Here is a 16655-nt window from a genome sequence, read left to right as displayed (position 1 = left end):
AAGGCAACCCCCATGGGAGATAAGGTCACAGACAAACGTTTCATAACAGATGTGCAACTCACTGCTGCAAGACTGAGCAAAGAACACAAACGGGTGAGCCAGGGATGTCTCAGCCGTGAATCTGAAGGTGGCTTTAAAATATGCAGGTTTAAATCTTCAAAATACAAAGGCTATATTCAAATCCCTAAGACAATAATAAGCCATGACAAAAGGAATAGGAAAAACTGAAACAGAGCCAGGATTTTAGTTCTAATTCTAGAACAAAAAACACAGTATTTGAAAAAACTAAGTAATGGGTTAAACAGCAGACTTTATACAAATAAGGAATTAGTGAACTAGAAAAGTGGGAACAGTTTTCATCATAACACCTTGAAAATGCCCAACGACAAAGGGGCTCAGAAATCACCTGTGACGAGTTGGCCAGAGAAAGGACCCCGGGGTGCTGAGGTCACTCCAGGCACCAAGCTTCTGTGTGTGCTTTACGGCGTTTGTCTGTGAGCCCACCTCCAGACCACAGCCCAGGCCCTGCACGCCTCTGACACGGCCCCACTCCTGGAAAAGCATCACCTGCACCCACAACACACCTGCCACCCGTTCTGAACTGTGAGCAGGGAGCACTCACCTGGTTGCCTTCTGCCTCGCTGCTTTCCGGCTCTTCATTTCTGTCTTCCAGAGACTGGGCTGTTCTTGCACCCCCTCTTACGAGGTCTTTACCCTGCCCATATCGTCCGGGTGCAGAGTAACCCGCCATTTCTGGATGCCTAGAGTTTCGGTAGCTCCTCAGGGTGGGGGCGGGCTGGTCAATGTCTCGGGCCCCATCTGTGGAGTCCCAGGGCCTGGGCTGGGAGGTGGAGTGTGGGTCTGAAGAGCAGCTGGAAAGACTGCTCTCTGAACTGCCCGAGTTTAAGGAAGCACTGAGAGTTCCTTGGTCAAGTTCCTTCGATGAAGATGTATCCTGAGGCTGTTTCTGGCAAGGCCCCGAGGTAAAGGACACGGCCATGCTGCTGGGGTTGAGGGTCAAGGCGCTGTTGCTGTTCTGCCGAGGGAACCTGGGGGAAGAACCACTGTGCTCGGACCCGGTCGGGGAGTGGCTGCCCACAGAGACATCCGAGTGGCTGCGACGGGCGTCGTAGGGCTTCAGGAAGGAGCTGTACACAAAGCCTTTGGTGACTATGAGAAAGAAAAACACACATGAAGAGCCTTAGTAGGAGGAAGGAGGGACGGGGGAATCAACGGAGAAGAAATATAGTTTAAAAGCTGGGTTAAGAGTGAGAGACACAAAATAAGTTGCCCAGTGACAAGACAGATTGGCCGTCAGTGCCGGGATACAGGGTGGGTAGGGGACGGAACACCGAGCCTGCCTGCCAGCTCATTCCTGTTACAGCCTCAGAACAGACAAGGACTTGCGGCCGTGTGCTGAGTCAAGCTGGAGCAACAGAAAGGACAAGCGGGACGATGAGCATGTAGAGACAATTTAACACGATATTTAGATCTTGGGGAAAAAAGACTAAGGGACAGCTTAACAAAGGTTGCACTCAAATACAACAGTATGGTAAAGAGAAATTTGAGAAACCATCTTCATCAGGGCAGAGCCCTCAGAAATGCCTCCTCCCGGCCCTCTTTCCACCCACAACACTCGGATCCCACCCTGGTTTAGAAATGTGGTGGGAACACTGTGAGACAGTCTGAAGCGGCGAGCTGTTAACACTAGTTAGAATGCACACACATGTGTGTGGCACATGTTCACTTTAATAAATTGCCTAAGATGCTGCAGCTAAAACTTTGAATCGTAAATTAGGAATTGAGATCCCTAATCAAAAGAAAAATGTTTTATAATATTAAGAAAGAGAGGGGACTTCCGCCAAGATGGAGGCGTAGGTGGAAACACTGTGCCTTCTCCTACAACCAAGTTTGAATACAACAAAGGTTTGGAGAACAAAGACGCAGCCAAAGAACAGAAAATTGAACTATATGGAAGTCTGACAACAACGAACCTGTTCAACCTGACTGGTAAGAGGGGCAGAGCCAGCAGCAGAGCAGGGTCGGGCAGGAAAGATCCCCCAACCCAGGCACCCAGGCAGCCGGGGTAGCAGCGCAGACCCAGTGAGGGTGTGGGGCAGGCTGACCACGGTCACACATTCCCGCCCAGATAAACCGGCAGAGTGAGCAGCGAGATGGACCACGCAGGCCCCAGCGGGCGAACCCCAGCAGACTGACCATGGTCGCACATTCACACACAGTGGGACCAACCGCGTGGCTCCTGGTGGCAGCAGGAGGAAGCAGAGAGGGCCCGCCATTGCTTTCCTTTGGCCCCGCCCCCACATACAGCGTCACAACCCAGCGACTGAGTGGCCCGGCCCTGGTGAACACCTAGGGCTCTGCTCCTCATACATAACAGGCATGAACAATCCAAAACATGGCTCAAGAAGAACTCGAAGCCCCAGAGCCGATAACTCTAAGTGACCAGGAAATAGCCAACCTCTCAGATGCACAATTCAAGACACTGGTGATCAGGATGCTCACAGAACTGGTTTATTTTAGTCACAAATTAGAGGAACATGTGAAGACTAAACTAATTGAAACGAAGGGAAATGCACAGGAAACCAATAGTGATGGAAAGGAAACTGGGGCTCAAATCAAGGGGGTGGACCAGAAGGAAGAAAGAAATGCCCAAACAGGAAAAAGTGAAGTTACAAGAATTCAAAAAAATGAGGAGAGGCTTAGGAACCTCCAGGACATCTTTAAATGTTCCAACATCCGGATTATAGGGGTACCAGAAGCAGAAGAGGGACAGCCACGAGTGGAAAACTTATTTGAACAAATAATAAAGGAGAACTTCCCCAGTCTGGCAAAGGAAATAGACTTCCAGGATATCCAGGAAGCTCAGAGAGTCCCAAAGAAGTTGGACCCAAGAAAGAACACACCAAGGCACATCATAATTACATTAGCCAAGATTAAAATGAAGGAGAGAATCCTAGAAGCAGCAAGAGATAAGGGGACAGTCACCTACAAAGGAGTTCCCATCAGACTGTCAGTGGATTTCTCAAAAGAGACCTTACAGGCAAGAAAGGACTGGAAAGAAGTATTCCAAGTCATGAAATACAAAGACCTACAGCCAAGATTGCTTTATCCAGCAAAACTTTCATTTAGAATGGAAGGGCAGATAAAGTGCTTCTCAGATAAGATCAAATTCAAGGAGTTCATCATCACCAAGCCCTTATTATATGAAATGTTAAAGAGACTTATATAAGAAAAAGAAGATGAAAAATAGGAACAGTGAAAGGACAGCAAACTCACAGTTACTAACAACCACACCTAAAACAAAAGCAAACCAAGAGGACAGCTAGATCAGGAGCAGAACCATAGAAATGGAGATCACATGGAGGGTTAGCAACAGGGGAGTGGGAGGGGGAGAAGTGGGGAGAAGGTACAGAAAATAGCATGACAGTAGGTAGAAAATAGATGGGGGGAGGGCAAGAATAGTGGGGGAAATATAGAATCTAAAGAACTTGAGACACGTGGTCATAAACTAAAGGGGGGGAATGGTGGGAGAGGGGGTGTGCAGGGTGGAGGGGAATGAGGCAGGGGGGAATAGAACAACTGTAATGGCATAATCAATAAAATAAAAAAAGAAAGAAAGAGACACCTGCCCAGGCAGGGACCCAGAGTACGTAACCCCTATGTGAGGCAATAGCCATCTGTCTACATCTTCAGTGTGTTCTCTAGAGCTAAAAAATGCGGGCAGCCATTTGTTTTCTCTGCTGGATGATGGGGAGGGGTCCCCTGGGCCTCGAGGGACAGCTAACCCAGTCCTGCGGCCTTCTTGCTACCGCTTTACAAACCCCAGGATGATGGAGCACTTTCAGCAGCTTGGAGCTTTACAAGGAGTTCATCTGCCCACGAAGCCATCAGTGGCTCTCGCCTGCCCATCACCCTGGAAGGCCCCAGACTTTGTCCCTTCCTTTCCCATTTCGATCTCTATTTTTGGGTAAGCAGGAGTAGGGGGAGGGAAAAAAATCCACAAGTACTTTTAACAAAACTGAGAAATGTTAAAATTTTCAGTTTGGGGCAATGTGAATGTAGATGTTTATTACATATGCCCACAATCCATATCTAAAATGTTTAAGTTCTGTTTTGATAATCAAGTACATACACTACAGATTTCAGAATGTCCCAGCAGCGTCTGGGTCAGTACCCCATATTCAAATCCAAAAGGGGTAATTGAGCATTATGATTAGTCCCATGTCACTTTGGTCACTTTTTTGCCACCAAATGAGTTCAGGTCAGGCCAGTTATGGCAAATGAGCTCTGAAAAACAAAAACCTTTAATTTTTCAAAGCTTTTCAGATTTTGGGATTATGGTGAAAGGATTATGGATTAGTATTATTCTTTAATTCTTACTCTTTCCCCACCCACCCAAACCAGAAAAAAAAGCTGTGAGCCATTTTTAAAGTCATACCATAAATAGTCCTGAGGTGGGACTGTTCTGGGGAAAAACTCAAAAAGCAGACAAAAGCTCTTGCTTACAGGCTTTGAATTCACACACTCATAAAATACATGCACAGAACAGGGAAGAAGGCAGCTCAGGCTGTGGTCTGCTTAGAACAGGCTGCCAGGGCTCAGGCCCCGTCGGCTGTGGAACAGAGCAAGGCCTTGCAGGGGGCACCAGAATCTCTTCTGGAATTTGTAAAACAAAAACAAAACCGAGGACAGGTTTTGTTTCAGCAGTGACTGGCATTATATTTTCTCGAGATGGACAGAACTTTTAAGGTTGTTTTTCCCTCTAATCAAAGACTCTCCTATTTTTTTCCTGGCCTGGACAGGATTCAGGAACATCCCGAATCACTTCATCCTCATTTAGAGTTACAGTAATCTGATGTCCAACCTTCTTACCTCCGTTGTCAATCAGCCAGCGGTTCTGACTGCCCATGGGGTCCTTTTTCTTGATCACGCCCACCAGGTCACCTTCCAGAAGTGAGACATCCAGGTCCTGAGCAGCGTTGAAGTTCCTGTCTGCTTGATAGAGTTTTTCGGGGGGATATCTCACCAGAAGGGAGGCCCGGAGCTCCTCCGACTGCATTATGTAACTTGGCTGAACGGCAACACAAGAAATACCATCAGCAAAGCTCTCCCAGATCATTCTTTAATCCCGACACTCGGTCTGAGTCTCCGACACAGGGGCAGATGAGAGCCGGCTGCTCACTCCCCCTATCAGCTGTGCTTGTGCCCGAGTCAGTCCCATAAACCGTGCTCTCTTGTCATGCTCCCGTGCCTCTGCAGCTATCAAGGACATTTAGCACAGTTTTATTCCGTTATCTTGTGACAAAAACAATGTGATTAAAATGTCACCTAAGGACTCAAGGTACCTAATATTCCTTGGTCTTCTTATAGTTTGCTCTATGAAGCTAAACAACGGGGACTTTCCTCATGCAGACTTCCCTGTCTATAAAACCAAATAATATCCATAAAAACAAGATAAAGTAAAAGTAGTAATGCATTGGATTCCCCTTTTAAGTGAATATAAATTAATGTTTATGAGACAATATGGGGCAAAAACATAAACAAACACAAACGTCCAGTCTTTAGATTATGACCTGATGTAATCTGGGATATTGTAACTAGAGCTTTCAAAATATGGAGGAATTGCATTTAAAAAAGAAAATAATTCCAGGTAAAAAAGCAGTCTACCACAAACTGTTTGGCAGTAAATTAAATAATTATTTTTTCTAATTCGTGATCAAAAATAGGGAGGCCTGGCAGAATTAGCATACTCTTAAGTCAGTCCCCTTCGTTAACTGATCAAAGAAATAACACTTCACTGACTCTTTCTCTGCACAGACTGAAATCCAAGGGTGCTTTCCAGAGGGCATTTGGCAGCACACATCAAGGGCGAGAAAACCACAGGTGGTCACTATCGAGTAGCAGTAGGCACCTGTAATGTTCAGCAATGGTGAGCAAATGAATGGGTGAGCCTTGATAATTGAGAGTTCAGTAACCTTTATTCTCCATGTGTTATAAAGTATTTAAACTCCTACTAAATTGCTAACCTGTAGAGAGAGAGCTGGGTCCATCGATATTAAATATAGTAACAATGGCCCTGGCTGGTGTGGCTCAGTGGATTGAGTGCTGGCCTACAAACTGAAAGGTTGCCAGTTTGATTCCAAGTCAGGGCACATGGCCTGGGTTATTGGCCATGTCCCCAGATGGGGGCATGCAAAAGGCAACTGATTGATGTATCTCTCGTCAGGGCACATGGCCTGGGTTATTGGCCATGTCCCCAGATGGGGGCATGCAAAAGGCAACTGATTGATGTATCTCTCATATATCAATGTTTCTCTCCCTCTTTTTCTCCCCCCCACCTCTCTAAAGATAAATAAATAAAATCTAAGAAAATAATAGTAACAATCACATACTGCTTATTAATTGCCAGGCAATTTCTAAGTGTTTTATCTACACTAACTCATTTAAACCTCATAACAACTCTATGATGTACCTAGAATTATTACTGTGTTTTAGAGATGATGAAACCAAGGCACAGTGATTCAGGTACTTATATATATTAACTCATTTAAACCTCATAATGACTCTATGATGCAGCTACAATTACTATCTGTGTTTTACAGATGAAGAAACCAAGGCACAGAAGGTAAGGTACTTGCTCATGGACACACAGTGAGTTAAGTGGCCGTACCGGCATCTGAACCCAGGGGTTCTAGTTCCCAAGTTCACGTTCTTTTAACTAAGCTGCACATCCCTGTTCTAGTTCTCCACTCACCAGGCCCTGGAGTGACTTTCGAGCAGACTGGCGGTCCACGGTCTTCCTCTCAAACGGCCTCTTGGTAGATGGAAGAGTCTCCGGGAAGAAGGTGAAGACCTGGAGCTGCTGCAGAACTCTGCTGTGCTCTTCGTGGAAGATGGCGATGAGGTTTCCCTCTCTGCCGGCAACTTTCAGTAACTGGAGTCCGCGGGCAGAGCGGACAGAGATAGAGGAAAGAAGAGAACACAGACGCATGATCCCAGGATTGACAGTCTCATAAACCCAACTGGAAGCTGAAGTTCAACTGCGTTCCCTCTGTGTAAGCTACCGGCACTGCAGCCCGACACAGGGACAAGGCAGGTAGCTGGCTGGCTCTCCTGGGGACTGCGCGGGGTGGGAAGAGAGCCATTTAAAAGCCATGGCTTTTATCAGCACCATCAAGCGAGATCAAGCATTCTGATTCCTAACGGGCTTGACTTAATAACATATCTAATCTATGTAGTTTGAATAAGGTCTCGAACAACCCCACTGTGCATTTCCAGGGAAACATCAGAACTTCAGGGGTAAATTCTGCATGGCAGGGAGCACGGGACTCACCGAAAGCAGCGGCTCCAACTGCTCTAGTGCCCGGCGCACAAAGTCGCGGTGGGCCTCGGCGTAGCCGTGGATGCAGTTGGCGAAGAGGCCCTGGGCGAGCTGGTGGAACTTGGGCAGCTCGTCGAGCAGCTGCGCGTTCAGGGCCTCGTAGTTGTTCCGGGCCGACTGCAGCTCCTCCAGGGTCTTCTTGTCCTTGAGCTTCTCCGCCCGCTCCGTGCAGTTGTAGAAGTCCAGCAGCTTGTCAAAGCGCTTCTGTACCAGCTTGTGGGGCCCTGCAAACATGCTCAGCAGCTGATTTAGGGGCGAGATGACGAGCCGCTCTGTCCTCTCCTTCTGTGGGGACAAGAAAGGCACGTGGCTCAATAGTCCACACTTGCTATTTTCCAAAATACTCTTCAGGCTGACTCTGTTATGTCCTGTAACACCTGCTTCACTCTTAGTGCTCAAGCTGCACCCACGCAGATCCAAGTGTCCATTTACCCGACACCCTATGTACATACACACACACTCCACAAAAAATCTGTGTGGGTACATATAGGTGCTACCTATCCATTTAACTTAATAAAAACCATGGGTTTTGTTTTTTAAGATTTTATTTCTTTATTATTAGAGAGAGGGGAAAGGAGGGAGAGAGAGAGAGAGAAACATCAATGTGTGGTTGCCTTTTATGTGCCCCTCACTGGGGACACCTGGCCTGCAACCCAGACATGTGCCCTGACTTGCAATTGAGCCACACCAGCCAGGGCTGAAAATCATGTTTTGAATATAAAATCCTGATACAATCAATTACCCTGAAGGATGGCCAGAACTCCTAATGCACAAGGCACGTCTTTGTGGAATTAACGTTTCCATGAGCAGGAGGTCGGAAAGAACCCCGGAAGAGGCCCGACCCATGAAAAGTGTGTTGAAAACAGTCACTTACAAAATTTGTGAAGAGCTGGTCACTGATGTAGCGATGCACCTTCTCGAACTGTTCCAAGTCCTTGTGTCCCTTCTCCATGCACACGTCCCACATGCTCACAGCGGCCACCACTTTCACACAGGCTGATTCCTGGGGCCAGTCAGAAACAAACACAAACGAGATCAAACAGAGCTTTCCAGCCTCCATCACTTGTCCTCGATAGCAGCCTGGGACAAAGGGCTCCAGAATTAAACTGTTTCTCTACAGTGTAACATTTTAGTTTTGAAACAAGCACTCTCTCGTAAACTAAGGTTTACAGGCACAAGGGAAAAAGCCTGAGACTTCTAATCATGGAAACATTGGTGAGGGCTTCTATCAAGTCTTTAGCATTTCCCTATGTCCCTAAGTTGAAGGTTTCTTAATGCATCAAAAAGTAAATTATTAAACTAGATGGCTCTAGTCAGGGTTATGATCCCTGCAGGGCTATGGTCACGAGCGATCATCTCTCCTCCCTGAGCTTGGCTCCTGTTGCCACCTCCGAACCAACCACGCACTGCCCTGTGGGTAAATGTGGCCTTGTTTCTCGCACTCAGACTTTGGTGCTCCTGATCGCGCTAGCTCTGCTTCTGCCTTGCAAAAATACCTCCTTATACATAATATCACTTATGTGAAGGCAGGACTCAATTATATCGATGCTGAAAAAAAATGAAAAAAAAAGGTGAATGTATATAAACACCTTACTAACTGATCCCAACAGTTTTTAAAGCCCAGGCTGGTTTTCTTTGGCTGCACAACACTATGGTGAGCTTCTTCCTTCTTTATTTAAGTTTAGAGAAAGCTTGTTATTTTGATGCTAACCAGAATAAAATCTAAAACTCTATTAATGTATTTCAAGGGTACATGAAATCCCTAAGGCAAAAACATCAGTGCCTCATACACTGGTTTGACATTTTATTTTACTTTATTTTGTTTCAGAGGGGAAGATTGATTTTTTAAAAAGTTTTAATTTTAGTTGTTCAAGTATAGTTTTCTGACTTTTACTTCCATCCCAGCCCACCCCCTCATTGGTTTGACATTTCATTTTACCACATTTTTGGACCTCTTGTCTTTAAGTCCTCTATCTGTACAAATAAATGAAGCCCGTGTTCTGTAGAACAGATAAAGTGGGAAATCTTTCTAACTCCACCTGAGTAGGAGAAGAAACGGAAAACAAGATTTCCTCTTACATTCTTTAAAAGGAATGCTGTAAACTTGCAAAATATCAGTCCACATGCCCATGTAGAAACCAAATTATACAGTCACTGCCCCTCAGCTTCTGTCCTTGCTGGCTCTATCAGCCAACCTATTATCTGGTATCGCCAGGGCTTTTTCATTTTATGTCTGATGAAACTGTTGAACATTTTCTCCTTTAACTTCCACTGTTATCAGTCATAACCAAACTGATGCGCCCATCAAGTGGCTGTCTGTATTCCACGTGCCCCGCCTCAGAACGCTTCTGCCTGTTGCTTTCAAGAGTTGGGGGCTCAGGTGTTCACTTGCTACACATTTAGAAAACACAGAGAAAAATAGCCAAATAGGGGAACTGTAAGGTAAAGCTCTCAGATGAGGTGGTTGACCCAATATTTTTTTGCTCAAATCTCTCACTGGAAGCCAATGTGCTCCTTAAAAGTTTTATAAACCCTAACTTTTACCTAATTATATTTTCAAACATGAACAGGGAGAGTTTGATATTAAAAGGAGCTCTGGGTGCATTTCACACCTGTGGGGATTACTCAGTAAATGCTGACAATCAGGTAACCAGGTATGAAAAATAAAAGTTGAATCCCTACCTCAAATCTTTTGTATACTAAAGTAAATTCCAGCTAAATTAGTAACTTTAATATTAAAAAACGAAATAATAATTGTACCAAAACATGGGAGATACTTGTTTTTGTTATTTCAGACTAGGAAAGGTCTTTTAAAAGTGTGACACGGGCGCCCTGGCTGGTGTAGCTCAGTGGATTGAGCACAGGCCTGCGAACCACACAATCGCGGTTCGATTCCCAGTCAGGGCACATGCCTGGGTTGCAGGCCAATTCCCAGCAGGGGACTTACAAAAGGCAATCATACATTGATATTTCTCTCCTTTTCTCCTTCCCTTCCCCTCTAAAGATAAATAAATAAAATCTTAAAAAAATAAAAATAAAAAAATAAAATAAAAGTGTGACACAGAACTAAGATGCCATTAAATTAGACTCAATAAAAACGAAACCTTTCTACACACAGAAAACACTTCAAGCAAACTCAGAAGTCAACAAAGTGGGGTGAAAATTTGTAAATCATCACCTCAGGCATAGGGCTATTTCCTCCAATATGTACAGAGGCTCCACAAATCAACAAGAGAAAGACAAACAAATAATAGATAAGTGCCCCAAAATACAAAGAGAAAAAAATTTATCCTCAACTTCTTTCAAAGAAATGAAGATTTAAATTATGTTAAAATAGCATGCTTTTACTTATCTTCTAGACAAAGATAAGGCAGTTTAATTTTGATAACACCGTGTTAGCACAGGATGGGGAAATCACTTCATACATTAACATGTTTTTTACATGCACATTAACAGTATCCAGCAAAATTTACACTGTCAGGATTTGGCTCAGAGAATCTAAATCTAGTACACTGGGCTTTCAGCTGTACTCACAAAGATCAGAAAATTATGTATCTTCAAGGGTATCCCTGTGCCAATGTTTCTAATCTTTTGCAACTACAAAGAATTTAAATGACCATCAGCAGGGGACTAGTTAAATATATTCTGACATGCCCATACAATTAAATATTATGCATTTAAAAATAAGAGCAAGGAGCTCTGTGTGTACAGGTATGAACTGACTTCCAAAATGATGCTATTAAGTGCAAAACCTACGTTCGACAATGTGTTACTCCCCCACACACACCAGAGGAGAGAAGAATGTAATAAACAGCGCCTGCCTCTACAGAAGATGACCAGGCATCTTCAGAGAGGGAGAGTCAGGAAGAATCATTATTTTTACTTTTTACTTATCCCTCTGGTGGCTTTTGAAAGTTATACATTTCACTTAGTTAAAAACAGTTATTTTTTAAAGCAAAGAACATCTTTTTAAGAAAACTGTTTCGTAAGACAGGATTTTCACATGTGAGGGAAAGGGGTATGTCATATATGTAGGTAAACACCATTCTATGGAATCAATGGAGAAGCTAGAAGTACGAATAGAAAGGCCCTAGTCCTGGCTCTGACTGCGGGAGGACACGCTGCCTGGGACGGGGCGGGCCGCCCAGGGCCCAGCTCCTCTGCTCCGCCAGCTCTCCGGACCCAGCCGAGGTTCTAACCACCTCAGAGGCACTCTGCATAGCAATGGAATGAGTTGAAAATGAGTATTTTTATCAGAAAGACCTCTCTGGGAACTATTCTCTTACTACTCTATCTTTAAAATGATTGTGACAAGTGCTTCTTACATAACTAGATACTGGAGACAGTAAAAACAGTGGTGGGGAAGACTGAGAGGGAGGGAGAGCTGGACCACTTACAATGAATACAAGTGCTGATCCTCTAAAGGTTACTTAACTTTTTAAAAAGACTTTATTTATTTATTTTTAGACAGAGGGGAGAGAAAAAGAGAGGGAGAGAAACACCACTGTGTGGTTGCCTCTCACATGCCCCACACCAGGGAACCTGGCCCACAACCCAGGTGTGTGCCCCAACTGGGAATTGAACCAGCAACCTTTTGGTTCACAGGCTGGCACTCAATCCACTGAGCCACACCAGCCACAGGTAAAGGTTATTTAACTTTTAAATAACCTATGGGGTTGGCCAAAAAGTCTGTTTAGTTTTTTCTGTACAACGATTCTAGTAGTGCTTAGTTGTCTTTAACTTCATCCAAAATAATGTTGTTAGACTATATTATGACAGCTATCATATCAGTGTGCATTTAAAAAAATGCTTATGAAATTGGTGAATTTTTGTGCAGCCATTTTAATATTGAAGACGGAAGAAAATACACAACATTTTGGCATATTACACTTTATTATTTCAAGAAAGGTAATAATGCAACTGACACGCAAAAAAAAAAAGATTTGTGCAGTGTTTGGAGAAGGTGCTATGACTAATTGAATGTGTCAAAAGTGGTTTGTGAAGTTTCTTGGTACTACTGACATTTTAGCCAAATAATTCTTTGCTGCAGGGCTGTCTCAGGCACTGGAAGATGTTCAGCAGCAGCCCTGGCCTCTACCCACTAGAAGCCAATAGCGGGAGGTAGCCAACATGCTCAAAATATCCAAATCAATAAAGTTATTGACAAAAATGAAAAACATGTCTTTAGTTTAATGGAAAAAAACTAAATGGAATTTTTAGTTTTTTAGACCAACGCAATATAATTAAAAATATATCATGACATAATGTTCATTTGAATCTAGATGATTCAACATTCAACAACACACTGGATGGACAGGAAAGCGGACCAAGTGACACCACGTGTGACTGTCTTCACTCACCCGGATGTGTTGGAGGTAAAGGGACAGGTCTCGGATGAAAGACTTGATCAGTCTTTCTTGCATTCGGAAGTTCTTTTCTGTTTCTTCAAATGCTTCATCTTTTATCTGTTCAAAATGAGTAAGTACTGTTAGCAGATTGGAACTCTCTCTCCATCTGACTGACAGAAGTATCTTTCTTAAGAACATCTTTTGTTTATATTTTAAACCTGTGATATATCCCTGAATCATACTAAATTGAATTTAAACACCTCTACGTGGCTTTGAAAGACTTCTCAAATATGTAAACCCCACGCCCACCTTCAGACCTTACCTCCTCTGCTCTTAACGGAACCGCTTGCTCCGGTAGGTCAGGCCGCTCCCTCCACCAGTCTTGCTGGCACCTGCCACGTGTCGATCCTGTGCCTTCACCCTGTGCTGTTCCCTTGCCTGGTATGCCCTCTGCTTTCGCTATGCCCAATCTGACCCCTTCCTTTAAAAGGCTCAGATTAAGTCTCTTGGCAACATGAAGCTTATGTTCATTGAGCTCATTTTCTTAAGTACTCTACAGTGTGTAGAGAACAAACTGCAAAACTTAGCAACTGACTTTTTCTAGCTTGCATTTCCCCTTACTGGTACCATGTACACACAGTACAGTGTGAAGGCTGGAGACCTTGGATCTACCCTCAGGACTGCCCACAAACTGGTTTTGAAATCACTCCATCCCTCAGACTTTGTATTTCCTTATGTGTGACATATGGTGTTGAACTTCGGTGAGCTCTTAAATCCCTTCTAGGTTAACAGGTCTGCGATTTTAATTTTGTCTCCCTAAATAAATTATAAGTGTCTTATGAGTGTCTAAAGCCACAATTATTATAAGGTGATTGATTCTGGCCTTCTGATTTGCCTTTGTGCACACTGGCAGCTCCCCAAGGCAACAAGAGAGGGCTGGGTGGGTGGACTGACATCACCAGTAGCTGCAGGGTCCTGAACCCACCAGCCAGCAAACACCAGGGGAGGCTCGAAGTCGGGAGTCATCCCAATTGACACCATGGAGGCTGCCCCACGGAAGCCTGAAAAGCTGCCCCAGACAAGCTGAACCTTCAAGCACAGGTCCCTCACCTGTGGGGCAAAGCCAGTGAGGTGCTTCAGGTGACTGCTCACTCGGTTGGACTTCTTGATGATGGAGTGGATGTTCAGTTTCGAGATTTTCTCCATGAGGCTATCTTCATCGCCCTTCCGATACTTGAGGACTAGGGAGTGAGTCAAGTTGAGTCAGGAAAGCTCTTTCCTGAGCATAGACTACAGAACAAGCACAAAGCAAGGCCAACGACCCAAACTAGGGCTAGTGCCTGATTTCAATGAGTTTATAATGAGTAAAGACGAATTAATTCAAGTCACCATTTATGGACAGATAGAGCTACCCAGTTATCACGCACGGTGAAAATGCCACACGGGAGTTATATGACTGACCACTGCCTCACACGTTAGGCACAATCTGCAGGAAAGACTGGAGATCGTAGCACGTGGACTGCCAGGGGAAGGCTGGAGGGCAGCAAAAAGACAATTTCTCTTTGAGGAAGATGAAATCACATCAGGAGAGAGGAGCCCAGACAGAGGGCTAGATGGCCAGAAAGCTTCTGCAGCCACAAGCAACATGACTTATGAATGTGGATGACATGGTTAGGCAGAGAAAAGTTTTAGGTAAAGGGAGGAGAAGAGTGGAGTAACAGGAAAAGGGGTCAGACTGCGTTATAGACTCTCTGAGGATGTCAATAATGCATTAGTTTAGCATGTTCACCATACTGCTCGAGTGTGTGAATTAGAAGCTCAACAAAGCATTGATGAAAAAGAAAAGAAATGGTTCAGTTCACTCTCCATTACAAAGGAAAAGCGGGTGGGCTGGCAACTGACCGCGCAGTGTTGGGGGGGACTGAAGGAACTCAGACCAGAGAGGCAGGTTACTGGGTGGAGGCGGGACTGATGGGGCCCAGAGACACGGTCACACTGGGCTTTTCTAAAAGAAGAGCAGAAGTCCTAACTTCGCTGCAGACAGTAAAATAGCCAGCCAGATGTGCAAGAAACAAATGTAAGCGCAGACTGAGAGGACTGCCTTCCACAGGCTGAGAAGGCAGTCATGCGTGCCCGAAGGAGGCCTTGAGGAGCCACTTTCCAATGTCTCATATCTCTTGGGAAAGACTCGTGTTGCCATAAGTTTCAGAAGAGACGTCTATTTCCAATATTCCATGGTTGTACTTTTATTATTACTGTTCTCGTTCTTCCTATCACATTTACCCCAAATTCTACTACTGTTTCTTTATCATCAACCTATAAACCAAAATCTGCCTTGCTCATCTCTGGTAAAATAATTCTGGGGAGAAGGAGAACATTCTCCAGGGCATGCCTCCTTTGAAGCAAGTGCGCTTTTCTCACCCAGATCCTTCCGCCGTTTGTACTCGTTAATGTTGACATTGATCTCCTTGACGGCCAGGACTGCACTGGTCAAAGGCACTTTATCCGGGTGGGACTCAGGGGTGCAATTCAGCAACTCCATTAGCAACAGTGGGTAACGCATTACCCTCTGTACTGGTTTGATGAGGAAGGAGCCCAGGTTAATATAATTTGTGCACCCCCTATAAGAGAAGGAAAAACAGAGACTTTAGTCCACCATCAATAAATTACACAGGGCCTACAGATAGTATTTGTTATTCCTGGATATAGCCCTGTCTTTCACCCTACTTCTGCTTTTATTAATTCACATTCACTGGACACCTGGTAAATACCAGATACTGTGCCAGGTGCTGGGGATTAAGTAGACCATAAAAAACTCCCTGCCCTGAAGGAAGGAGACTGGCGATAAACAAATAGCATTTAAATCATCACGTGTTGTATAGTGCTCTGGAGAAAAATATAGCAAGGTAAATCGACAATATTTCTAGGTTTCTGCCTATAAAGGAAGAAAATAGAGAAATGAGTTTGTGCAAGTGGCGAGGGAACTTACCATTCACTGTACAGGCTCCTACAGGGTGGTAAACATGAAAAGAAAAGAGAGCTGGTTAGAGATAATACTGATTTTCACAGTCTTCTCAGAGCCAATCAGTTGAATGTTAATGCCTAGTAGTTGGGTGGACAAAAAAATCACATGGGATAAAAGAGAAATTATGAATGTCCATGGTAGCACACGTAGTCTGTTTTAAACAATTAGTAAGCCCCTAGCTTCACTTTGATCTACTCAGATATATACATCGACTGCCTCCCTAAGACCAGGAGAATCGCGCCTGATGGTCAAGAATAAATGAATTTGCTCTTCTTACCAATATTCTTTTTTTTAAAAAAGATTTTATTCATTTATCTTTAGAGGGGAAGGGAAGGAGAGAAGGAGAGAAATACCAATGTATGGTTGCCTCTCGTGAGTCCCCTGCTGGGAACTGGCCTGCAACCCAGGCATGTGCCCTGACTGGGAACCAATATTCTTGTTTATTTGGACCAAACTACCTTCGTGGCTACTTCTTACCTGAAAATGCTCACTTAATACTTTGTATGCATAGATAATAGTGACTAAAATGGATAAAACTACAAGCAGGAAGCCACTTAAGATTGCCATGACATATTATGGGAAAAGGCAAGTTACCACATTTTGCTACATATAATACACTCCCATGTATAAAGCATACCCATGTTTCATGTGTATTATACATGGGATTATTATGCCCATGGTATGTAATCATTATACCCATGTATAATGCGCATCCTTATTTATCCCTCAAAAATTTGAGCAAAATAGTGTGCATTATACATGGCAAAGTACGGTACCTAATAGGACCTATAATGATATATCATTTATGCTTAAAATAAGATGGATGGGCATCATAAGAAGGCTAGACATGCACATGGGAGTGATGTTCAAAAGGCAAAAC

The 16655-nt window shown here is 44.2% G+C and overlaps 1 protein-coding gene across 3 annotated transcripts in view; it reads right to left on the bottom strand.

The window, feature by feature from the left end:
* The window catches only part of DNMBP (dynamin binding protein), a 108644-nt gene that overhangs the window by 2512 nt on the left and 89477 nt on the right, over window positions 1–16655 (bottom strand). For all 3 annotated transcript variants that reach the window (XM_037064180.1, XM_037064181.1, XM_037064182.1), the window contains 9 exons: window positions 15740–15757; window positions 15172–15371; window positions 13861–13991; window positions 12763–12867; window positions 8277–8405; window positions 7355–7687; window positions 6776–6955; window positions 4894–5092; window positions 623–1170 (listed from right to left, as the gene is read on the bottom strand). In XM_037064180.1, the coding sequence (XP_036920075.1) occupies window positions 623–1170; window positions 4894–5092; window positions 6776–6955; window positions 7355–7687; window positions 8277–8405; window positions 12763–12867; window positions 13861–13991; window positions 15172–15371; window positions 15740–15757 (1843 nt within the window). The remainder of the gene's footprint in view (window positions 1–622; window positions 1171–4893; window positions 5093–6775; window positions 6956–7354; window positions 7688–8276; window positions 8406–12762; window positions 12868–13860; window positions 13992–15171; window positions 15372–15739; window positions 15758–16655) is intronic.

This window comes from Sturnira hondurensis, unplaced genomic scaffold (genome assembly GCF_014824575.4).
Source record: "Sturnira hondurensis isolate 20B ecotype Veracruz unplaced genomic scaffold, ASM1482457v3 Scaffold0014854, whole genome shotgun sequence".
NCBI classification, from domain to species: domain Eukaryota; kingdom Metazoa; phylum Chordata; class Mammalia; order Chiroptera; family Phyllostomidae; genus Sturnira; species Sturnira hondurensis.
Note: the sequence above shows the minus strand (reverse complement) of the source record. Positions and strands in the feature narration are given on the sequence as shown.